At 56.4% G+C, this 24,853-nt stretch overlaps 2 protein-coding genes across 5 annotated transcripts in view; both read right to left on the reverse strand.

Annotated features, from left to right (window-relative positions):
* The window catches only part of RCN3 (reticulocalbin 3), a 15,152-nt gene extending 12,570 nt beyond the window's left edge, over nt 1-2,582 (reverse strand). The window contains exons 1-3 of the mRNA XM_042918570.1: nt 2,513-2,582; nt 1,836-2,083; nt 1-11 (exon numbers count right to left, since the gene is read on the reverse strand). The exon at nt 1-11 is cut by the window's left edge and continues 192 nt beyond it. Coding sequence (XP_042774504.1) covers nt 1-11; nt 1,836-2,077 — 253 coding nt within the window. The 5' untranslated portion in view covers nt 2,078-2,083; nt 2,513-2,582. The remainder of the gene's footprint in view (nt 12-1,835; nt 2,084-2,512) is intronic.
* A 906-nt stretch (nt 2,583-3,488) lies between these two features.
* FCGRT (Fc fragment of IgG receptor and transporter) lies at nt 3,489-14,865 on the reverse strand. Of its 4 annotated transcripts, none has more exons than XM_042920206.1 (7): nt 14,847-14,865; nt 12,863-12,946; nt 12,093-12,344; nt 10,474-10,749; nt 4,980-5,249; nt 4,136-4,252; nt 3,489-3,817 (listed from the first exon to the last, which is right to left on the reverse strand). In XM_042920206.1, exons 2-7 carry the CDS (start codon nt 12,930-12,932, stop codon nt 3,738-3,740), a joined length of 1,065 nt encoding a protein of 354 aa, XP_042776140.1. In that variant the 5' UTR covers nt 12,933-12,946; nt 14,847-14,865; the 3' UTR covers nt 3,489-3,737. The 4 variants fall into 4 exon arrangements, with proteins under 4 accessions (XP_042776140.1, XP_042776137.1, XP_042776139.1 ...); XM_042920203.1 differs by lacking the exon at nt 14,847-14,865 and adding an exon at nt 14,477-14,573; XM_042920205.1 differs by lacking the exon at nt 14,847-14,865 and adding an exon at nt 14,420-14,438.
* Between the last annotated feature and the right edge of the window lie 9,988 nt (nt 14,866-24,853).

Consider the following 24,853-nt stretch of genomic DNA (forward strand, 5'->3'; position numbering starts at 1 on the left):
CCACTATGCGCCTGCGAGTCCGGGCGGGGCACACGTCAGTCCCGGACTCCGCCCCCCAGGAGTCCCGCCTCCACCCAGGCTCCGCCCCTGGAGCAGAGCCACGCCCCCACTCGAGACACACCCTCAGAGAGCGGTGATAGCGCGGTCCCAGAGCCGCCAGCACAGCGAGGAGAGGCACGTGTCAACCCCAGGGCCGCGCCCAGCGCGGGGCTCCGCCTCCTCAATCCAGGCTCGGCTCCCAGAGGCTCTCACGCCCTTTCCGAGGCGCCGCGGTCCCCCACAAGCCCGGGCTGGGGGAAGGACCTACGACAATCCAGGGCCACACCCTCCACTCCAACTCTGCCCCTAGACCCTCACTGGCTCCATCTGTTTGTCCGAGTCGGGGTGGGGTGAGGGACCGAGGCGCCACACCGCGCCCCTCGCCCGCATGGCCCCTGTCCCAAGCCTCTCTCTGAACTCTGATGGCCACGGCCACACTCACCCCTGACCTGTCGCCGTTTTAGGCCCTGCGGGTCTTCAGGCCATCCCTTCCAACCCGCCCCCTGCCCCGCCCGCCTGGCTGCACCGGCCCATTGCAGGTGCCTCTCCCTACAGCGCCGCCCTGGGCTGCGTCCCGCACCTCTTCCCTACCTCTCCCTGACTGTATCAGGCATTGGCCTAAGACACTCGCCCGCAACCCCGCCGGCTTGGCCTCCATCACTCCCTTCCCGTGCTCCGGCCGGACCACGTGCACCTTGCGGTCTCATATGAAGCCCCTGGAGGCCCTTCCTCACACACCTTCTCTCGGGCCGCTCCAGTCGGATCCCAGGCCCCCGCCACCGGTTTGGGCCCTTGCCCAACCGCTCACAGAGCCCACAGGGAGCGCTCCCCCTGGGTCGCTGTCCTTTAGCCCCGCAACCCAGCCCCTAGGGTTGACTCCCAGATGGCGATGCCCAGGTCGCCTCCCCCTCCCGCTCTGGGCTGTCTCTGCTCTGATCGGTCTGGAGCTGGAGTCCCCAGGACTCACACCCTCCCTCACTGAGGTTCAGGCTGTTGTTCAGTCTAGGTGCAAATTCTGCCACCCCCTCTTGCTGTCTGTGTGACCGTGGGCAAGTCACTTAAAAAAAAAAAAAAACACACGAACAAACTCTCTGTGCCTCGGTTTACCCCTGTAAAATGAGGGATAAACACTAGAACCTATCCTACAGCCTGATTGTGGGGATTGCCTAAGTTAACCCTTGTAAAGCACTTAGAAAGGTTCCAGGTACTGTAGCAAGGGCTATTCCAAATGCGTTAGCCTATCGCTGCCTTTCCTCCTCCTACCCTCCTTCACCCAACCCCATCCAAGCACAATCTCCCAGCCAGCAGACCCAGTCACCGCCACTGTCTCCACCCTGGTCTCGTCACCATCGTCTCTTGTCTCCCATGTAGACTACTCTAGTTGATTCCTCACTAGCTCCCTGCTTCTTGCCCCCTACAGCCTGTTCCGCCAAAGGTAACCAGAAGGATTCTGTTGAAACTTAAGTCAGCTCAGGTCCTTCCTCTGCCTAGAGCCCTCCCTTGGCTGTCATCTCATCCAGAGAAAAGGTGAAATCTTCACTGTGGCCCGAAAGGCCCTGGGCTCTTTGTTCTCTCTCTGCCGTGACCTCCCACCTTCTCCTCTTCGGTAGCCTCACTGTTGCTCAAATATCAAGCCTGCTCCTGCCTCAGGGCCTTTGCATTTACAGTTCCCTCTGCCTGGAATGCTATTCCCCCACATACTCACATGGCTCAAATATTACCTTCTCACTGAGGCCTCCCCTGACCTCCCTGTTTAAAAATACAACCCCGAATCCTCCCTTCCATCTCTCTCCTACCCCAGACGGGCTCGGCTTTCCTCTGGGCTGAGCTGGTCGAATTCCTTGGCCACTTCCCGTCCCAGGAAAGCTTCATGGTCGTACTGGAAGTTTCCGTGGGCGTCATCATGAGGGGCCTCGCTCAGGGGGGCCGCCTGGTGCACCCTCCCCTGGCTGTGAGGGCCTGCGTCAGGGGATGGCTTGCCCTGGACCCCACTCCTGAGCAGCAGCAGTAGCAGCAGAAGTGATGGACGCCACATCATCAGTCCCTAGGGAGTGGTGGAGGCTAGGAGTGAGGGGTCACAGGAAAAAGGATAGAGACAGGGCAGAAGAATGTCGGGCCGGCGGGGTGGGGGGGGGGGAGTGCGGTGCGTGGAGAGAGCGAAGACAAGACAGATGATAGCAAGCCGCAAAGTTTAGGGCTCAACAAGGGCCGGGGATGGGCAAAAGGGGGGCGGGGTTCTCCGAGGTAGGGACTGACTCTTCTGAGGGAGTCCCAGGCTGGTCCCAGAGCCGTTAGTGGGGGTTTCAAGCGGGAGACGTGGCGTACTTCCCACGCCAAGTATGGGATGGGGTCGTGGCCAGAGAGAAATCATGCAGGCTCTCAGGCGTCCTTTGCAGCCTGGACTCGATTCCTCGACCCGAGCGAACCCGAACCGCCCTCCCTGGGCAGGCCACCCGCTCTCGCCTCCCTTTACCAGACAATCCAGCTTCGCTTCCCCCTACACGTTCCGCTCGGCGTTCTCCGTAAAGATGCCCCATTTGGCGGCTCTCCAGCCAGGCCCCGCCTCCAGCAGCTCAGAGGCCCGCCCTCCGACCAATGAGCGCTCACGAAGACCCCCCAAGGGGCGGGGCCCGTGAACTCCGCGGACGCCCCACGCCACGTCCACAGAGAAGAGTGGGGGCCCCCGACGTTCCGCCCGCCCCTTCCCAGGGCCGGCGAGGTGGGCGGCCCCTGGAGAGACACCAGGCGGGAGGACTACAGCTCCCGGCAGGCCTCGCAGCGACCTGCCCGACCACCCCCAGCTCTTTGATTTCGGGAGCCTCTTGGGAGATTTGCTTTTTCTTTTGGAGGGGGGGAGATGTATTTTTTTAAGTTTTGTTTTGTTTTAAGTAGGCTCCATGCCCAGTATGGGACCCGAGCTCACCACGAAGATCAAGAGTCACATGCTTCATAGACTGAGCCACCCAGACACCCCATGTTTGTTTCTTTGTTTATGTATGTATGTATGTAATCTCAACACCCAAGGTGGGGCCCAAACTCACCACCCGGAGTTCGAGTCTCAAGCTCTTCCAGCTGAGCCAGCCAGGCTCCCCAAGAGATGTATTTTTATCTTTCCCTTTGTCAGCATGGTTTTAGAAAGAAGGGAACCGAGGGGCCAGAGGCATCCATTTCTCTCAAAGAGGAAACAATGTTTCTCTTCCGCTCCACCGAGGAGTCAGGTCAGACTCCAGCCAAGAATTCCTCAAAATGCCTGGTAGACTGTAGGCATTCAGTATCTGTGAAGCTTATGAATGAAAAAGACATGACTCGGTGTAAAATTGGTATATTCCACGGGGGCAACATGTTGGCATCGAGAGAGTGTGGAAGGTCAGGGCCAACACTGTTTATTCCCCCCACTCATTGTCTTACTACCCCTGGCCTAAAAAGTTGAAATGATAAGAACACAATGATTTGGGCCCAAACTCGCGTTTATATGTGGAGGTGGAAAAGAGTCATAATCATCAGGAGGGGAAACTGAGGCAGACCACAGGAGGAGAAATCCAGAAGGTCATCGGGCCCAGGACTCTTTCTGGAGGCTCAGAAATACCAGGATTCCAGGAGGTCTCACAGCATAAAAGGGGCCTGACTACATTAGCTGGTAGTAGCCAGGATGGGGGGGGGGGGGGTGATCAGGCAGCTGCTGAGAATGCATTTATATCCTAAGAGTCAGCATCCTTGGGCAGGCCAGGAGTGGGCAGGAGGGCCCCTACATCGTCCCCACGGAGAGAGATCCAAGGGGCTGAGGAAAGAGGAAGAAGGGAGGTCATCAGAAGCTCGGAAATCCTCTGGGCTCCTGACTGCCCCTCCCCCACGTGTGTGTATGTGTCCCTCTGTCTGTCTTTCCCAGCCTCTGTCTTATTCCACAGGTTTCTGTCCCGCTCTGAGTCTCCGTTTCCTCCCTCCAGTCCCCACCTCTCTGAGTCTCTGTTCCTTTCTGTCTACATCTGTTCCCACCCCACCCACCCCAACCCCCCGCCCCCCGCCCAGGACTGCGTCACCCTCTCTTCTGGGGTTTCTGTCCCTGTCTCTGAGGCTCTTCCCTCTTCCTGCTCCACACCTGGCAGCCCCTTTCTCATCCTCCTCCATAGCAGAGCTCCGCCTGCAGCCGCCGCCGTGAGCAGTAAGAGGCCAATGACGATTCCAACCACTGGCATCGAGGATTTGGCTGGTGATTCTGCAGCCAGAGAATGATGTGAGATGCTGAAGGGGCCCTCCAGCCCATCTGCATCAGGCCAGGGGGACTGGGCGGTCTCAGTGCCCCCTCCCCAACCTCAGAGATCCCAGCATCAAGTCCTGGGGGAACGGGTGTGGGGTGTGGGCGGAGGGAAAGCCGGCCAGCTGATGTCCTAGGTCTGTGTAGAACGCCCCCCGTGTTGCCTACAAGAACCGGCCGTAGCGAGAGGCGTCTCCGGCACCCTGGCCAAGGGGACCTGTAGCGGCAGGGCGTGTGTCAGAGAGGCAAAACAAGCACAGGGCAGTAGAAGGTCAGGTTCGTAGAGGACTGGCAGTCGCTGAGCCATAAATGGTCAGCCTCAGTGACGACCGGCAGCAGCAGACAGCAAATGACCAGCCTAGCAGCAGCAGGAGGGAGGGTGGTTCGGCTTCCGGAGGCCTGTCCACACTGGTTAATGAGGGGCAGGACTCGTGAGTTCCACCCAGCAGCAGCAGCAGCAGCAGCAGGCCGGAAGGCCGACAGGCTCGGGGAGGGCAAGCAAGACAGGACAGAAGGCCGCCAGGCTTTGGAGGAACTGGCAGCAGCGGGGCACAAGGCAGTCAGACTCGAGGACGCCGGGCGGCAGCGTGGTGGAAGCCGGTCACCCTCGGGAAGGACCGCGACAGCAGGGGGAGCAGAGGCCACCAGGAGGCGGCAGGCAGCGTCATCGCGCGGCGGGACAGCTCACCCAGCTCCACAGTGAGGGGCTGCGGCAGCCCCGCGTGCTGCACCAGGCAGCGGTAGTGGTGCTCGTCGCCGCTTTTGACTGTCAGTGAAGACCAGGCGTGGAAGGAGCCGTCGCCGTTGGGGCCGAAGTCACCCTCGCCGGAGCCGGCTGCCAGCCCGTTGCGGAGGAACCGCAGTTGGAGCTCCGGGGGGTAGAAGGAGAAGGCGCTGCAGGTGAGCACAGAAAAGCCGGGGCTGCCGGGGCGGGCCTTCAGGCGCATGGAGGGTGGCTCTGCAGACGAACAGGCAGACGGACCTAAGCCTCGAGCCCGGGAGCCCCTAGGGCCAGAGCTGGCGAGGGGCTGGACAGGGACATACCCGGGCCTCCATTCCTTCCAGGACGCCCAGCACGTCCCACCAGGTGCCCTGCCTGAGCCTGCAGAATATAGTAGGTAAAGGGATCTTCCTGGGGGGGGACCAAGCTATCCACAGTGAAGGTATCCACCTCTCGTCCATGCCTTCCTACACTAGACACGTACACGACAGGACATCAGTCATGTGCCAGACGCTCTTCTAGGCACTGCGGACACAGCAGTGAACGAGATAGACAAAAGCCCTGGTCTTCGTGGAACTCACGTTCTAAAGGAGGGGAGAGAGGCAAATACGTGTGTGCAAATAAACGAACAGGAAATAGGCTGTGAAAGTGTTGTGATGAGCGAAAAGAAGGCAGATCCTAACGTCATTAAAAGAGAGGGAGAGGGGGGCGCCTGGGTGGCTCAGTTGGTTGAGTGTCCGACTTCGGCTCAGGTCGTGATCTCACGGTTCGTGAGTTTGAGCCCCGCATGGGGCTCTGTGCTGACAGCTTGGAGCCTGGAGCCTGCTTTGGCTTGTGTCTCCCTCTCTCTCTGCCCCTCCCCTGCGTGCTCTCTCTCCAAATAAATAAATAAACTTAAAAAAAAATTTTTTTTAAGTTGTTAATACAATAAATGAACTGGACAAATTCGTAGGAAATACAACCTTCCAAAACTGACACGAGAAGAAATTAAAAAATTAAGTAGTCCTATAATGATTTCACAATTTTAATCCATAATTTAAACTTTTCAACAAATAAATTTCCAGGTCCACATGACATCATTGGTGGATTCTTCAAAACAACCAAGAAGCAGATCTACATCTAATTTTTTTTTAAGAGTATTTATTTATTTGGAGAGAGAGAGAGCAGGTGTGCAAGCAGGGGAGGGGCAGAGAGAGAGAGAGAGAGAGAGAGAATCCCAAGCAGGCTCCATGCTGTCAGGGCAGAGCCTGACATGGGCTCCGTCCCACCAACTGTGAGATCATGACCTGAGCTTAAATCAAGAGCTGGACACTTGACTGACTGAGCCACCCAGACACCCTAGATCCACATCTAATTTAGGAAAAAGGCTCTACTGCAGTTCGGGGAGGTGGGGGGGGCGGGGGGACAGGATGGTGGTGGGTCTTGCAACAAATTATGCTGGGTCAACTGGAGATCCATGAGGGACAAATGAAACTTGATCCCTTGCCTCACACCATTACCTGCAATCAACTCAAGATGTATCATACAGCTATATATGAAAATTACTTATCAACCAAGCCTCCAGAAGACATAGAATACCTTCATAACTTTGGGAAAAGAAAGACTTCCTAAAGAGAACACACACAAGAGCTATAGATAAAAGATGGATGAGTTGACCTTCATAAAAATGAAGACATTCTGTTCATCAAAAGGTTTCATCAAGAGAGTGAAAAGAGGGGCGCCTGGGTGGCTTAGTCGGTTAAGCGCCCGATTTCGGCTCAGGTCATAATCTCGTGGTCCGTGAGTTCGAGCCCCGCGTCAGGCTCTGTGCTGACAGCTCAGAGCCTGGAGCCTGTTTCAGATTCTGTGTCTCCCTGTCTCTTTGACCCTACCCCGTTCATGCTCTGTCTCTCTCTGTCTCAAGAAAATACATAAACGTTAAAAAAAAAAAAAAAAAAAAAAGAAAGAGAGTGAAAAGACTGGGGCGCCTGGGTGGCTCAGTTGGTTGAGCGTCTGACTTCAGCTCAGGTCATGATCTCACGGTTCGTGAGTTTGAGCCCCGCGTCGGGCTCTGTGCTGACCGCTCGGAGCCTGGAGCCTGCTTCGGATTCTGTGTCTCCCTCTCTCTCTGCCCCTCCCCCGCTCAGTGCTCTGTCTCTCTCTGTCTCAAAAATAATAAATAAACATTACAAAAAAAAAGAGAGAGAATGAAAAGACAAGCCGGACACCGGAAGACACTCTGTTTCCAACAGACCATCTGACAAATCCAAAGGACTCATACCCAGAATATATTAAGAACTCTAATAAGAAAAAAAGATAAAAATTCCAACTTAAAAATGGGCAAAAACACTCAAACAGCCCCGCCCAAAGAGCAGACACCTGACTGGCCAGTAATGTGCAAAAGTATACTCAACATCACTAGTCACCACCTCATTTATCTGATTTATAGATATTTATCTGATATATAGAGATACAGATATAGATATATTTTTAGTACGCTTCATACCCAGTGAGGAGCCCAACACAGGGCTTGAACTCATGACCCTGAGATCAAAAACCTGAGCTGAAATGAAGAGTTGGGACGCTCCACCGACCGAAGCACCCCAAATCTGATTTATCTGATTTTGCCAAATCATGTGTAAGATTCTCATTTACCCTGAGAAACATGAAAAACACACCACAATAAGATTCTGCCACACACCCGCCAGAATGGTTACAATTGAAGACAGACAATAGCAAATTCTGGCAAGTCTCTGAAGCTCCTGGAATTCTCATACATAGCTGGGGGGATTATAAAATTGGTTCAACCTCCTTGAGAAAGTGTTTAGCACTACCTATTAAGCTAATCCGATGCCTACACTATGATGCAACCATTCCGTGCATGGGTATTCAGTCAAAAGAAATGTAACTACACATTCGTATCAAAATACATATATAAGAGGGACGCCTGGGGGCGCCTGGGTGGCTCGGTCGGTTGAGCGGCCGACTTCGGCTCGGGTCATGATCTCACGGTCCATGAGTTCGAGCCCCGCGTCGGGCTCTGTGCTGACCGCTCAGAGCCCGGAGCCTGTTTCAGATTCTGTGTCTCCCTCTCTCTCTGCCCCTCCCCTGTTCACGCTCTGTCTCTCTGTGTCTCAAAAATAAATAAACGTTAAAAAATATCTATATATTTAAAAAAATAATAATAGTAATAAAAAAAGAGGGACGCCTGGGTAGCTCAATCGGTTGAGCATCTGACTCTTGATTGTGGCTCAGGTCATGATCCCAGGGTCGTGGCATGGAGCCCAGCATTGGGCACCACAGTGAGCGTTAGAACCTGCTTGGGATTCTCTCTCTCTCCCTTTGCCCCCCCCCCCAAAATAAAGAAAAATAAAAAATTTAAAAAAAAAATTAAAGGCGCATCTAGGTGGCTCAGTCAGTTAAGCATCTGACTTCAGCTCAGGTCATGATCTTGAGGTTCTTGAGTTCAAGTCCCTCACTGGGCTCCACATTCACAATATGGAGCCTGCTTGGGATGCTCTCTCTCTCCCTCACTCTTGCCCCTCCCCTGCTCACACTGTCTCTGTCACTCTCAAAATAAATAAATAAACTTAAAAACATTCAGAAAGACATGTACAAGAATGCTCATTACAGCTTCATTCATCAACAGCCCCAAACTGAAAAGAAACCATTCATCGATGAACTGTGGTATGAACCGCACAGTGAAATACTACTCAGCAATAAAAAGCCATCAGCTACTGATACCCAGCAACAGCGAGGAGTCTCATGACACACACACTTGAGTGAAAAAAGCCAGACACAAACGAGCACATGATCACAGTTCAAATCAGTTCAAAATCAGGCAATGCTATGGTGATAAAAATCAGGTCTGTTGTTACCCTTGGGAGGTATGGAATGGGAGAGGGCACAAAGAAGTGCTGGGGTGCTTCTGAGGTGCTGGGAATGTTCTAGATCTTGGTTCGCAGGTACATGGGCGTCCATAAAGCTTAATCGAGCCATGTACTTGAGGTACGTAAGCTACACCCCAATAAAAAAGAAAAAAAGCACTATAGTGAAGTGTTGAACACTATAGTGATTGAATGGACAAAACAATGGCATGGGGGGGACAGTAATGGGGGTGGTAGGGGGGACACACTTTAACCAGGGTGATAGGGCCCTGCTGAAGGAGCTGAAGTCCAAAATCAAACCGAAAGCATGAGAAGGACCCAGTCATGGCAGGATCCCAAGGAGGAGAAGTGCAAGCAGAGGGCACAGCAGGTGCAAAGGGCCTGAGGAGGAAAAGAACCTGACATTTGGAGGAGGGGGAGAGAAGGCCGCCACGGTTGGGTGTTGCGAAATTGCAATGGTGGAAAGCAGCCGGACCCAGCTACCTGCAGAGACTGTAGGCCGTGGAGTAGAGGTTGGATTTTCACGTAAGACGAGAGAAACGCTAATGGACATTTTTAAGCAATGGTGGGCTAGGAGCTCGTTTATGTTTTAAAAAAAAAATTTTTTTTAACATTTATTTATTTTTGAGACAGAGACAGACAGAGCATGAACAGGGGAGGGTCAGAGAGAGAGGGAGACACAGAACCGGAAACAGGCTCCAGGCTCTGAGCTGTCGGCACAGAGCCCGACGCGGGGCTCGAACTCACGGGCCGTGAGATCGTGACCTGAGCCGAAGTCGGCCGCTTAACCGACTGAGCCACCCGGGCGCCCCTTGTTTATGTTTTCAAACATCATGCCTCCGTCAGTTAAGCAACTGACTCTTGATTTCGGCTCAGGTCAAGATCCCACGGTTTGTGAGATCGAGCCCCAAGGTGGGCTCTGCACTGACTGCGTGGAGCCTGCTTGGGAATCTCCGTCTCCCTCTCTCTCTGCCCCTCCCCTGCATGTTCTCTTTCTCTCTCTCTCTCTCTGTCAATAAATAAATAAACAAACTTAAAAAAAAAAAAAAAGAAAAAGACATTCCTCTGACTGCTCAGGAGACGGTGCACACGGAGGGCCAGGATGGAAGCCGGGATTGCAATATGGGGACACTGACGACAAAAGAGCTCGAATTCCCGCCCTTGAGGATTCCCCAGACATGCGCAGAAGTACAGCTCAGAGTGTGTCTGTGCCCTAACGGGGGTCACACGAGGCATCGTTCGAGTCCAAAGGAAGCAAGTGAAAAGGCTCCTGGGCCGCAGGAAAATCTCGCCGGCTGTGACGCCAGAGGGACCCAAAGGGCAATGGCAGAGGTGGACCAGACGGAGAAACGTGAAGCCAAGGAGGACGGAGGAGGCCTGGCCGAAGAGCCTGAGCTGTGGCCAGAGGTCTCTGAGGGCCAGCGGAGTGGGACAGGAGTGGGGAAGGAGTGTGCCAAGTAGGGGAGGAGCTGCAATGGGGCGACCGGAGGCTAGGAGGCCAGGGAAGGGGCCGGGGGAGGAAGGGCAGGCCCGAGGTGAGGGCGTGGGGAGGGAGAGCTCCGTGGGGGTCAGAGGCGCCCCCGGAGGGTGCTCACCCTTCCACTCCAGGTTTCCGCGGCCTCTCTCCAGATGCCCCAGCAGCCGCTGGGGGCAGGAGTTGAGCAGGAAGGTCCTCTCCTTGCTGACCGCACCCGCCTCCTGCATCCACCTCTTACTGATGGTCTCAGTCTCGGGCCATTCCCCACTCCAGGTGCCCAGCTTGGGGTCAAAATCCATGAAATCCTCGCCATTCAGAGCAAACTTGGCCACGGGCACCGAGGCATTGTCAGGGCCCAACTCACAGCCCAGCAGGCCCTGCAGGGTGTAGGGACCTGGGGTGCCCAAATACAGGTAAGTAGGACCCAGGAGCAGGGGCCCCAGCCCCTCCTCCCTCAGACCCGGGAGTCTAAGCCACCAGCCCCCTCCTCCCTCAGACCCGAGTCCAGACCCCCAGCCCCTCCTCCCTCAGACTGGGGAGTCCAGGCCCCCAGCCCCTCCTCCCTCAGACTGGGGAGTGCTGGCCCCCAGCCCCTCCTCCCTCAGACTGGGGAGTCCTGGCCCCCAGCGCCCTCCTCCCTCAGACCCAGGAGTCCAGGCCCCCAGCCCCTCCTCCCTCAGACCCAAGAGTCCAGGCCCCCAGCCCCTCCTCCTCAGACCCGGGAGTCTAAGCCACCAGCCCCCTCCTCCCTCAGACCCGAGTCCAGACCCCCAGCCCCTCCTCCCTCAGACTGGGGAGTCCAGGCCCCCAGCCCCTCCTCCCTCAGACTGGGGAGTGCTGGCCCCAGCCCCTCCTCCCTCAGACTGGGGAGTCCTGGCCCCCAGCGCCCTCCTCCCTCAGACCCAGGAGTCCAGGCCCCCAGCCCCTCCTCCCTCAGACCCAAGAGTCCAGGCCCCCAGCCCCTCCTCCTCAGACCCGGGAGTCTAAGCCACCAGCCCCCTCCTCCCTCAGACCCGAGTCCAGACCCCCAGCCCCTCCTCCCTCAGACTGGGGAGTCCTGGCCCCCAGCCCCTCCTCCCTCAGACTGGGGAGTGCTGGCCCCCAGCCCCTCCTCCCTCAGACTGGGGAGTCCTGGCCCCAGCGCCCTCCTCCCTCAGACCCAGGAGTCCAGGCCCCCAGCCCCTCCTCCCTCAGACCCAAGAGTCCAGGCCCCCAGCCCCTCCTCCTCAGACCTGGGAGTCTAAGCCACCAGCCCCCTCCTCCCTCAGACCCGAGTCCAGACCCCCAGCCCCTCCTCCCTCAGACTGGGGAGTCCTGGCCCCCAGCCCCTCCTCCCTCAGACCCGGGAGTCTAAGCCACCAGCCCCCTCCTCCCTCAGACCCGAGTCCAGACCCCCAGCCCCTCCTCCCTCAGACTGGGGAGTCCTGGCCCCCAGCGCCCTCCTCCCTCAGACCCGGGAGTCTGGGGCCCCAGCGCCCTCCTCCCTCAGACCCGGGAGTCTGGGGCCCCAGCGCCCTCCTCCCTCAGACCCAGGAGTCCAGGCCCCCAGCGCCCTCCTCCCTCAGACCCGGGAGTCTGGGGCCCCAGCGCCCTCCTCCCTCAGACCCAGGAGTCCAGGCCCCCAGCGCCCTCCTCCCTCAGACCCAGGAGTCCAGGCCCCCAGCCCCTCCTCCCACAGACCCAGGAGTCCTGGCTCCCGGCCCCCTCCGCCCTCAGACTCGGGGATCCTGGTCTTACCTCCTTCTCCCAAGGCTTTGAGAGCTTCAAGAAAGAGTTCCTGCTTGTTTCTCAGGTCCGTTGTCTCCTTCTCCCAATACCAGGACACCTGGTTTTCCCAGACCCAAGCCCCACACGGCTCCGCCTGGGCCCGCAGGTTATTGTAGCTCAGGTATTGCTGGGGTCCCAGCCAGCCTGATACCCAGAAGGCAGGAGTCCCGGGGGCAGGAGAGGACACAGCGGTGAGGTGGTACAGGAGGGAGAGATGGCTCTCTGCTGGAGAGAGACAGAGGTGAAGAGAGCGTTGGGGGGGATGGACCTAGACTGGGGGCAGGACGGATACCCTGAAAGAAAACAGACTCAACCCCAGAGAGGAGAGATAGACCAGAGAGCGGGGAGACAGAGGCGGGGAGGGCCGGACCCAGAAGAGGGGGGCGGTGGTGAAGACAGATTCGGAGAGAGGGAGACAGACTTGCTGGGGGACAAACTCAGAGTGGAGGACAGATCCAGACCGTGGAGGACAGCCTCAGAAAGAGGAGGATAGACTGGGGGAGGGGGACAGACCGGGGCGGGGAGCAGACCCAGAGGGAGGGCCCCGGTCCCGGCGGGGTGGGGGGGGGGGGGCACAGTCAGAGCGAAGCGAACAGGTGGTTCTCAAACACAGCGACCGAGGGAGGAAAAAAAGTGATACGGTGACAAGTGGCGAGGGGGGTCGTGTCCCGCCCGGGGGAAACCTCAGACTGCTCTTCCTTCGCCCCCTTCCCTCCGACCCGGCAGCCGCGGCCCCTCACCTGCGCGCAGTGTCGGCAGGAGGAAGAGCAGGAACCCGAGCCCCCAGGGCTGAGGCCGGGGGACCCCCATCCTGAGCGGGAGACCTGGGGCGGGAGGGGGCGCGTGACTGCTCCGGACCCCCGCCCCGCCCCTTCCTCCCCCAGCTCCCGAGGGGCTCGGCCACCACGCGCGCCCGCGCCTGTGGGCCCCGGGGCTCCGCGACCGAGCCTGGCCACCGCGCCCTCCTCCTCGGTGAACTTTCACCCTTAATTTGATCCGTTTGGGTTAATTAATTACAGAGCCTGGATAGGCTGAGAGTCCTGTCTCAGAGCTCGGCCCCGCCTCTTCCTCCTCCCCCAGAGCCTGGAGTCCAAACCCCAGCCCCTCCTCCTCAGACTCGGGAATCCCGGCCCCCGGCCCCTCCTCCCTCAGACCCGGGAGTCCAAACCCCAGCCACCTCCTCCCTCAGACTCGGAATCCCGGCCCCCAGGCCCTCCTCCCTCAGACCCGAGAGTCCGGGCCCCCAGCCCCTCCTCCCTCAGACCCGAGAGTCCGGGCCCCCAGCCCCTCCTCCCTCAGACCCGAGAGTCCGGGCCCCCAGTCCCTCCTCCCTCAGACCCGGGAGTCCGGGCCCCCAGTCCCTCCTCCCTCAGACCCGGGAGTCCGGGCCCCCAGTCCCTCCTCCCTCAGACCCGGGAGTCCTGACCCCCAACCCCTCCTCCCTCAGACCCGGGAGTCCAGGCCCCCACCCCCTCCTCCCTCAGACCCGGGAGTCCAGGCCACCAGCCCCCTCCTCCCTCAGACCCGGGAGTCCAGGCCACCAGCCCCCTCCTCCCTCAGACCCGGGAGTCCAACCCCAGCCCCTTCCTTTCTGAGACCCAGGGGTCCGCGTCCCAGCCCTTCCTTCCCCAGAACCAGGAGTCCCGGCCCCCAGGCCTTCCTCCCTCGGACCCGGGAGTCCAGGGCCCCCAGTCCCTCCTCCCTCAGACCCGGGAGTCCGGGCCCCCAGTCCCTCCTCCCTCAGACCCGGGAGTCCTGACCCCCACCCCCTCCTCCCTCAGACCCGGGAGTCCAGGCCCCCACCCCCTCCTCCCTCAGACCCGGGAGTCCAGGCCACCAGCCCCCTCCTCCCTCAGACCCGGGAGTCCAGGCCACCAGCCCCCTCCTCCCTCAGACCCGGGCGTCCTTACCCCCAGCCCCTTCCTTTCTGAGACCCAGGGGTCCGCGTCCCAGCCCTTCCTTCCCCAGAACCAGGAGTCCCGGCCCCCAGGCCTTCCTCCCTCGGACCCGGGAGTCCAGGGTCCCCAGCCCCTCCTCCCTCAGACCCTGGAGTCCTCACCCCCAGCCCCCTCCTGAGACCCAGGGGTCCCAGCCCTTCCTTCCCCAGAACCAGGAGTCCCGGCCCGCCAGCCCTTCCTCCCTCGGACCCGGGAGTCCAGGGCCCCGACCCCTCCTCCCTCAGACCCGGGAGCCCCTGCCCTAAGGCCCCCTCCTCCCTCAGACTTAGGAATCCCAGCTCCAGCCCCTCCTCTCTCGGACCCGGGAGTCCAGGGCCCCAGACCGCTCCGCCCTCAGACCCGGCAGTCCCGACCCCCGCCGGTCCTCCCCTGGGCCTGGGCCCCAGCCCTGCTCACGGCAACGAAGTTCCCTTCCCGCCTGCAGCCTTAGCTGGCTCCCGTGACTGGAGACCCCAGTTCCTCTCTCACATCCTGTCCGGAGACTGCTCCCTGACTTCAGGAATATCCAACCCCGCCCCTCAGCTGCCGGGCACACCCCAGGCCCTGGGCCCAGCCTCTGAGTATTTCTCTCTGCCTCTCTCTTGAAACTTTTTTGTTGTTCCCCCCCACCCCCCGCCCCTCTGGGGTCCCTTTCTCTGTCTCTCCCTGTCTTCTTATTTTGAGGTGTCAGCCACCCAGCAGATTCATGACAAAGTTGACGAGCAACACTGTCAGAGTTGCTCCAAACTCTGGAGGTTTCAGTGGGTCCCCTTCTTCCCCTTCTTACCTCCTTGTACAACACCGCCGCTCCCCTCCCCCCCCCCCCCCCCCACCTGACTAGCTCTTGCTACAGTGAAAGTTCTCTAAACACTTCTATATTTCCTCCTTGGAACCCGTCCCCGATGTGTCCCCTTAAAGTGGCCCTCCGCTTCTTTAGTATCTTCTGATGGGGCCTCAATAACACAGTCCCAATATACATCGCTGTGGTGCTGAGAGGCCCCCTCCAGTCCCCTACCCCAGCCCACACTGCCGCTACAATTATACTGGAATGTCCTCCGCTGTACTGGAATGTTGTGCAGCCTCGGTATGTGTATATGCATACATAGAGAGAGGCTTATTTTAAGGAATTGGCTCATGTGATTGTGCTGGCTTAGCAAGTCTAAAATTTGAGAGGGGTGGCTGGCAGGCTGGGGACTCTGGAAAGAGCTGCAGTTCAAGTCCCAAAGCAGCAGGCTGGAGAGCCGATCTTGCAGATGGAATCCAAAGACAGTCAGCTGGCAGAGATCCCTCTCGCTTGCGAGGGGCGGGGTCAGTTTTCCAGCTGATTGGATGTAACCCACCCGCATTCTGGAGGCAACTCCGCCCTACTCAAAGCCCACTGATTTCAGTGTAAATGTCACCCCAAAACACCCTCACGGAAACATCCAGAGTAATGTCTGACCCAACATCTGGGGCCTGGGGCCCAGCCAAGTGGACACACGAAGTTAACCCGTACACACGGTACATCTGTGTTCAACTTCGCGAGGAAACTGTGTCCGTTTTCCTTTCTCTCCCTGGTCCTGCTAGAAAATCCACTAAAATCCACCCTGAGGGGCTTCCTATGATGCTACTGAAGGATCCTGGTTGCAGGTCCCAGAGAATCCTATTATAGCACCCTTGGTTCTTTCCTAAAATACCCTGAAAAACCCGCCATGCCCAGCTAACCCCTCTGTGTCCCTAGGGACCTGGCTATATATCCAGGGGAACATTCCAGCAGTTCCCAGGGCTCTCATTTTAAAGGCCTTGGGACCATGGGGCACCAGGATGGCTCAGTCTGTTCAGTGTCCGACTCTTGATTTCGGCTCAGGTCATGATCTCATGGTTGGTGAGTTTGAGCCCCATGACGGGCTCTGTGCTGACAGCGCGGGGCCTGCTTGGGATTCTCTCTCTCCCTCTCTCTTTCTCTGCCCCTCCCCCACCCCCCTGCGTGCTCTCACTTGCTCTCTCTCAAGCTTACACACACACACACACACACACACACACACACAGAATAAAGGCCTTGGGACCAAAAATAAGCAAATTAAATAATAAAATAAAGGCCTCAGGACCATCATGTGATGTTCCTTGGACCCTGATATAAAATGGCCAATGTCTTGGGACAGTGCCCCCCAGGACCTGCTTCACATTTCCTTGGGGCTTGAAAACCTTCGGCCTGGGGTCCTGCTGGTGCCCTACTTTAACACACGCTGGAACTCATGTAAAGGCTCCCTGAGCCCTAACATGATGTCCCTGTAGTCTTACTCTGAGGCCTACTGGGCCATTAAGATGGTCTCGAGGTCCCATGGCCGTGCCCAGCACCCTGCCACACCGCCACTGGAACCACACAGCCCTGCTACAATAACTCGCTTTAATGCCGTGTCCCTGGCGTCCTGCCGGACCATTGCCAGAGGCCCCTACTTTGCCCCTGGGGTTTCTGATATCTCAGCTCCCCACCCCCATGCTCCCTGGGTCCCCTGATAAAATCCTGAGGCCCAGCAACAACGTCTTCAACAGCCTCTGGCTAATCTCTCTCAGAGTCGGCCACCACCACCCCACCCCCCACCCCAGGGATCCAGCTAAACCAGTCCTGAGCCCTCACCTTGCTGTGATCCACTCCATGAACGCCACAAAGTGCTGTCCGCCCCCGGCCCCTTCTCTCTGCTGCCGAGCCTGTTCTAAGTCCTTCCGTTTCTGTTGTAAGGCTGAGCAGGGCTCCCCCACATCCACTCCTGGATTCTCTCTGTTATTATCTCTCACCAGGCCCTGTCCTATCCAGAACCTCCCCAGAAAGACTGAGAGATACAGAAATGTAGAAAGATGATAGATAGACAGACCCACCAGCAAGAAACGTCCCGCGTTTCCCAGGGACTTCTGTCAAGTCCTTCCCCCACCCCTCCCCCACCCCAACTAGGTGGTGACTCCCCAACCTGGGGAGGAAACCGCCCTTGAGGGACCCGAGATGCCACTCAGAAGGGGCCCTGGGGTCCTGTTACATGGCTGTGTGTCTCCCTTTTAAGTCCCTGGGTCCTACTTTAATGGTTAAAACATCCTTCTAGAGGGGCGCCTGGGTGGCTCGGTCAGTTGAGCGTCCGACTTCGGCTCAGGTCACGATCTCACGGTCCGTGAGTTCGAGCCCCGCGTCGGGCTCTGTGCTGACAGCTTAGAGCCCGGAGTCTGCTTCAGATTCTGTGTCTCCCTCTCTCTCTGACCCTCCCCCGTTCATGCTCTGTCTCTCTCTGTCTCAAAAGTAAATAAACATTAAAAATAATAATATAAATAAATAAATAAATAAATAAATAAATAAATAAATAAAACATCCCTCTAGAGGGGCTCCTGGGTGACTCAGTCCGTGGAGGAGTGGACTTTGGTTCAGGTCATGATCTCGTGGCTCGTGAGTTTGAGCCCCGCATGGGGCTTCCTGGTGTCAGTGCAAAACCCGCTCCGGATCCAATGTCCCCCGTCTCTGTCCCTGCCCCTCCCCCGCTCACTCTCTCTCAAAAATAAATATTAAAAAATTAAAAAAAAAATCCTTCTAGAATTCTCTATTGTTTAGGACCCTAAATAATGCCATTAGAGCCCTGGTGACAAGCCCTTGGGCTCCCGCCGCCATGCTCCTGGGGCTCTCCTGCCCTGTCCCTGGGGACTTCCACAATGCCCACACCTTGCTCATCTGCCCTTTAGCTCCTGCTAAATGTCCTATTGATTGTCCCCGTGACACTTCCCAGGGCCCTACTCTAATATTCACTGGGTCCTGTCATAAAAAAGCCTTGGTTCCTGTTCAAATGTCCCTGTGTCCTGCATACTCTCCCCCTGAGCACTCAAAAGGTCCCCTGTGAGTCTTCCCTCATAGGACCATGAGGGTCACCAAAATGGCCTCAAGGTGTCCCCTCTACTCAGGGTCCTTCTAGGACTCTATTAGAATGCCTCATGGGGTGCCCAGGTGGCTCTGTCGCTTGAGCGTCCAACTTCAGCTCAGGTCATGATCTCGTGGTTCGTGAGTTCGAGCCCTGCCTCGGGCTCTGTGCTGACAGCTCGGAGCCTGGAGCCTGCTTCGGATTCTGGGTCTCCCTCCCTCTCTGTCCCTCCCCTACTCACGCTCTGTCTCTCTCTCTCAAAAATAAATAAACATTAAAAAAAATTTTTTTAATAAACATTTAAAAAAAGAAGACTCCCTCCATAAAGAGGAAGGAAGGAAGGAAGGAAGAAAGAAAGGAAAAAGAATGCCTCATATCTCTACCATTAAGTCTTTAGAGTCCTGCTAAAACATTCCAAGGGCCTGCTAGTCTGTGTCCCCCAGAACCATCCAAGTGCCCTATGGGCTCTGAGAAAATCCCTGCAGTCTTTCCCCCATGTGTCCCAGCATCCTGCTTCAGTCACCATCCTCAATGGCCCTAGTTCATTGCATTTATTTCCTGCTGCCGCTGTAATTAATAACTCCAAACTCGGTGGCTTAAAACGACACAAAATTTTGATCTTCCACTTCTGGAGGTCAGACGTCTAAACTGGTCCACGGGACTGGTTCTTTGTTGAGGCTCTGGGAGGGAGAATCCGTTTTCGGGCCTTTTCCAGCTTCTACAAGCTGCCAGCCTTCCCCAGCTCATGGTCCCTTCCTCCAGTTTCAAAGCCAACAATACAGCCACCTTCTCTCCTTTCTGTTACTCTGTGCCTGTCCGTCCATCCACACATCTCTCTGACTCTGATCTCCCCCCCCTCTTTTAACACACTTTTTTATGAATTATTTTTAAGGTTTTTTTTTTTTAAGTTTATTTATTTATTTTGAGAGACAGAAAGAGTGTGTGCAAGTAGGGGAGGAGCAGAGAGAGAGGGAGAGAGAGAGAATCCCCAACAGGCTCCACACTGTCGGCGCAGAGCCTGACTCAGGGCTCGAACCCATGAACTGTGAGATCATGACCTGAGCTGAAACCAAGAGTTGGATGCTTAACTGACTGAGCCACCCAGGTGCCCCACGTTTTTTTGTTTTTGTTTGTTTGTTTTTCTTTTTTTTAAAAGTAATCTCTACACCCAACATGGGGCTTGAACTCATGACCTGGAGAGCAAGAGTCACATGCTTTTCCGACTTGAGCTAGCCAAACACCCCCTCCTTTTTCTTAAAAAATTAATTGTTATTAAACATGAGAACTAGGGGCGCCTGGGTGGCTCAGTCGGTTAAGTGTCCGACTTCAGCTCAGGTCACGATCTCACGGTCCGTGAGTTCGAGCCCCGCGTCGGGCTCTGGGCTGACAGCTCAGAGCCTAGAGCCTGCTTCCAATTCTGTGTCTCCCTCTCTCTCTGCCCCTCCTCCGTTCATGCTCTGTCTCTCTCTGTCTCAAAAATAAATAAACGTTAAAAAAAAAAAAAAAAAAAACAAAAACATGAGAACTAATGCTTGTCTCTGCCTGTTTGAGAAACAAACCCGTGACATTGATGTTATTAGTTTCACATTCTACCCAACTGAACTAACCAGCCCCCCAGCCCCCACCAGACCCCTCTTATAAGTAAGTACTCTCTTGATTACATTGGTCCCCCTGGATAATCCCAGGTCATTTCCTCATCTCAAAATCCCAAATTTAGGGGCGCCTGGGTGGCTCAGCTGGTTAAGTAGCCAACTTCAGCTCGGGTCATGATCTCATGGTCCGTGAGTTCGAGCCCCGCATCGGGCTCTGTGCTGACAGCTCAGAGCCTGGAGCCTGCTTCGGATTCTGTGTCTCGCTCTCTCTCTGCCCCTCCCCTGCTCACGCTCTCTCTCTCGAAAATAAATAAAACATTAAAATTTAAAAAAAAAAAAAATCCCAAATGTAATCATTTCTGCAAAGTCCCATTTATCCTACTGAGGTAACATAATCACAGGTTCTGTGGGATTAGGGCATAGACACCTTTGGGGGACCACTGTCCAGCCTAGCACAGTCACAAAGGATGCCCTTCCTTGCCCCTGCTAAAATATCCTCATTCTGAGCTCCTCCTCCCAGGTTTGGCAGTGAGGTCTCTCAGTTGGCCAGAACATTCCCCATAACGTCCCTGTTTCCTGTTACAACAAAGTCCTCAAGGTCACTTGGTACCCACTGGGAGTCGCTTCTAGGTGTCCCGGGGTCTTGCTGTGTCTTCAGGGGCCATTTACAGCACCTGCTGGCTGTCCCTTCTCATAGTCCCAGGTTCTTGCTCTAATGATCCTGCCTCTATGCCCTCTAGAACCCCTGGGGCCCACTATAAAGAATAGAGTCCCCAGGGGCCCACTATAAAGAATAGAAAGTCCAAGGCAGGACCAGTTACTTAATTTGCGGGGCCCGGGGGCAAATGAAAATGAGGGGCCCCTTGTTCCAAATTCAAAGACAGCTCAAGCAGAGCATTGAACCCAGTGTGGGTCCCTTCTGAACGATTGCTTCAATCGCGTGGGGAGCTCATCCAGGAGACCTCCTTGGCCCTGGGGACTGTGTCTGCCCCTGCACCGTGGTGCCCCCTACCGACCCCAAGGGACAATCACACATGAGTTCAAAACCAAATGCTGCCTGTTCCAGGTTGGCCTCTCTGAGCCTCCGTTTCTTTATCTATAAAATGGGAACAAGTGTGCCAGCCTCAGAGAGGCTTCAGCGAATCAAGAGTTTCGCATGGGGCACATGGTAGGGCATATGTTCCTAACACTTGTTCCCCCTTTTTGGTTTAAAAAAATTTTTTTAATTTATTTTGAGAGAGAGAGCGAGAGAGAGAGAGCAAGCAGGGGAGGGGCAGAGAGAGGGAGAGAGAGAATCCCAGGCAGGCTCTGGGCTGTCAGCGTAGAGCCCAATGGGGGGGGGCTCTAGCTCACGAACTGTGATATCATGACCTGAGCCGAAACCAAGAGTCAGACGCTTAACCGAGCCACCCGGGTGCCCCACTTGTTCCCCTTAATGTACCCCGCCACCCCACTCCCAGTTGCTGTTAAGGTCCCAGGGATCTCAGACACCAGGCTCAGGATTGTCTTGCTCACTCTTGCATTCCCAGGGGCCAGCACCGAAATCTATGTAGAATGAATGGTGGCAATAACGAATGACCCGGGGCTGATTTGGTCCCTAAGACGTCTGGAATGGCTTTGGTGTCCTGTTAGAATGTTCTAGCAGAAGCTATGCTGTAGGCCTCTGTTATAATATATCATAGAGCTGGGACCTACCAGTATGTTAGATCCCAGGATTTTCCCATGATGGGCTCGGGGCTGTGCTGAAATATGGCAGCGGGGACCGCTCAAACACACCGGGAAGCCACTACAATTCGGTTTCCCTGGACTCCACGCACAGACCTCCGGACCAGTTAAACGAATTCACGAATAACCACCGCTACACAAGGAACGCTCACGGGCTGGCTAGGATATATCCCAGGTGTACTGCAACCATTAACAGGGCCTAGTACAGGACCCCTGAGGTCCTGCTGTTAGAGAATACAAGGGGCTGCAACAGAGTAGCTACCATAGAATATTCCTTGGGGCGCCTGGGTGGCTCAGTCGGTTAAGCGTCCGACTTCGGCTCAGGTCATGATCTCACGGTCTGTGAGTTCGAGCCCCGCGTCGGGCTCTGTGCTGACCGCTCAGAGCCCGGAGCCTGCTTCAGATTCTGTGTCTCCCTCTCTCTCTGACCCTCCACCGTTCGTTCTCTGTCTCTCTCTGTCTCAAAAATAAACATTAAAAAATAAAAAAAAATAAAAAAAGAATATTCCAGTGGCCTGCTGCGAGAGTTGCATGGCTATGATACATTGTGATACCGCCAAAAGGTGCCCTGTTTTCCTGTAACAGGCCTGATGCCTGCTGTCATCATAAGCCTAGTACCCTGCTATGAAACTGTGCCTGCAGCTAATTTCTCTGAGAAATGGCTATGCCGTGGGGACCTCCTGCTAAATGCATGCAACAGAGTATTCTAGAAGCATGCTAAAATAGATTCAGGGTCCCATGCCAGCCCTGCTATCATGGGCCTTGGTATCATGGATGCAGGTTGCACAACCACATACTTGATACCTCTGGGGCCCCCTGTCAAAGACTCTTGTCCTTGGACCTTCCCGGAGGGACCCAGGGCCTGCCACCCTAAGATAGCCTGGGGGCCCCTCTCGAACAGGCTCAGGGCTCTGGAATAATTACTTCCGTCACAAGTATGACTTATGAGAATTACTTCTACTCCATTAACACACGTGAGCATGTTTCCTCCTCCAATAGGGGAGAGAGGCAAGAACCCATTTTACAGATTAGCAAGCTGAGGCTCTGTGGTTGCCGGGAGGGGCGAGGTGGATCACCTGCTAACGTGTGGCAGGGCAAGAAATCAGAACAGAGCCTGCGGTCATAATGCTGCCACTTGGAGGCATGTGCTCATGGTCACTTCTTCCGGTTACTCCAGGCCTTGTGACCTTTGAGATTTAAATCCTATGGGATTTAAATCCTTGCGGGATTTAACTTTAATTCGGTTCCTCGACTAGACGTGAATGGAGCGCTTACAGCCTGTCCAGGCGCCGGGGATGCAGAGATCCTTGCCCTCAAGAGTTCACATTCCAGCGGCTACTAGGTAAACAAACATGCAATATCGCACAGGATTTGTACAATAAACATACAAACATGCAAGAAATGGGCCTTATCGGTCTCTGTAGGACAGTGAAGCTGGGAAGGGTGGCTGGGAGGGGACCGGAGGTTTTGCCAGAAGGGACGAGGCTGGTGAGCCTGAGGGCCTATGGTGGAAACCTGAGCTGAGAGCTTCCAGACCCAGGGCACAGTCAATGCAAACGCCCAGGGGAGTGAGCAGGTCTGGCGGAGTGAGGAGGAGGGACAGCGATGGGCACAGGGCAGAGCAGAAGCCCTGAGGCTGTGATGGACTTAGGAGCTGTCTCTGCTTGTCACCCGATTCTAAAAAGGGTAGACGCCGTGGTGACCTCTCTTTGGACACAAGTAGTGCGGATCCAGGGCCTCTCTCCTTGGTCTTTGCCACCTGACCCACCAGGCCCGGCAGCGCTGTCCTTGAACGCACACCAGGCAAGCGCCCCACCTGCAACGAGGTGGCCTCACACGGCGGGGTGCCAAGGAGACACCCCAACGACCGCTGGGAGGGACATGGGAGCGAGGTTGCTGTTGTAAACACGGCAGCCCCACCCCAAACGGAAACACCTGTGGGGGGGGGGGGCGGCCTCCGGGAGCAGCCTCACCACCCTTTCTGGGTCCCGGCCCCCCGCCTCCCCCTCTCCGCAGGGTCTCTGTCCTCCAGCGTGGGGTGGGGCGGGCTCGCAGGCTGAAACTCCGGGGCGGTGCCCCCCTCTGACCTGTCCCTGCCCCTTCCTGCCCTCTTTGATGCGGCCCCACTTCCTCTGGCAGGAACCCCCGCCCTTACTGGGTCTGGGTAAAAAGGAGCCGCTGAGCCGGTCCGGAGAGGCGGCGTCCCTGGAGGCGGCAGCTCCTCTCTGCTCACGGCCCTGTCTCCCAACCCTTGTACCAGTGCTGTGGCTCAGTCCCTGGTACAGGTATGGGGGGCAGGGACGTGTGGACCCCAGCAGCACCGGGCCCCAAGGGGTGAAGCCAGGAGGTGACTCCAGCATCTTCCTCTTCTGTGCCTCCATCCCTGCCTATGATTCGGGTGAGGGTCTCTCCAGATTTGGGAAGTCAATGCCGTCTGCCCCTGCCCCTCCTGCCTCGCTACCCTTAGTTCTATCATCCCTAACTTTGTGTGTTCAAGGTCCGTCTTTTTCTGAAATCTGTCACTACCTGTGGTCTCCGTCCTTGTTCAGAGTTCAGCTGACCCCTGTCCTTATCTCTGCAACTGATGACTCAAGGTCCCTCTCCCTTTTCCCAGTTTTTCTCGATCACAATGCCTTCCACTGCTACCCTCAACCTTTCTCCCTTCCCCGTTTTCCGGAAACTCAAGGTCACTGTCTGGCTAGATCTCTTTTCCTGCAATTTTTTTGGTCTTTCCTTGCATTTGCCTGACCCTGTCCCCATTTCTCCCCAACTCCAATTTCTCTCCTTCCCCAAGGCCACCCCAACACGGTCTCACTCCCAGGGGCTCCCTAAGCCATCTCTGAGCGGCCTGCAATTAGGGGCTGCAGAGGTGGGTTCCAGCCTGGCTCCAGCTTGGCCTCACTATACCACATGCCTTCAAAGCCAATTTCCTTGGATTTTCAGGCAAAGGAAGTCTCTAGAACCTTAGGCCTGGAGCTCGGCTACTCACTGAGGGGAGAAACTGCCCCCCTCAGATGAGTTTGCTCATCTGCAAAAGGGGCCTGGTGCTGGCCCAGGAGGGGGCAGTGGGGTGGTGGTGGGGGGGGGTGGGTGGGTGGTGGCTGCCAGGCTTCCCTGGGCCACTCCTTCACCCGGGAGACAAGAAATCCCAGGTTGAAGCCAAGACCCCTGCAGTTCAGAAAGAGGCAGCACAGAACTCTGCAAGCCCACCGACCTCCCCCCACCCCACCCAGACCCAAGGGTGGCTGCTTCTTCCTCCCCCCTCCCAAGGAGGCCAGAAAGGGCCCAGACCGGAGTTGAGAACCCAGGGGCCTACGCCCTCACTCACTTCCTCCCCAGAGACTGAGGGGTGAGGGGGGACACGCCCCGACCAGGTAGGAGACTTTACTTACTCCGACACCAAGAGGTGACATGGACCAAAAGGAGGCCCAGAGAGGGAACAACATCTTAACACAGGTTCCTATCTTCACCCAGAGAGACGAGAACAGACAGGAAGGGTTTGGCTCCCAGGGGTCCAGAGAATGAACGAGAACCCCGTGTTCGCATCAACCCCAATTCCCAGGGACGATCCCTCTGGTAAAGGCGCAGATACCCGGAGCCAGGCC

This window comes from Panthera leo, chromosome E2 (assembly GCF_018350215.1).
Source record: "Panthera leo isolate Ple1 chromosome E2, P.leo_Ple1_pat1.1, whole genome shotgun sequence".
Classification (NCBI taxonomy): Eukaryota; Metazoa; Chordata; class Mammalia; order Carnivora; family Felidae; genus Panthera; species Panthera leo.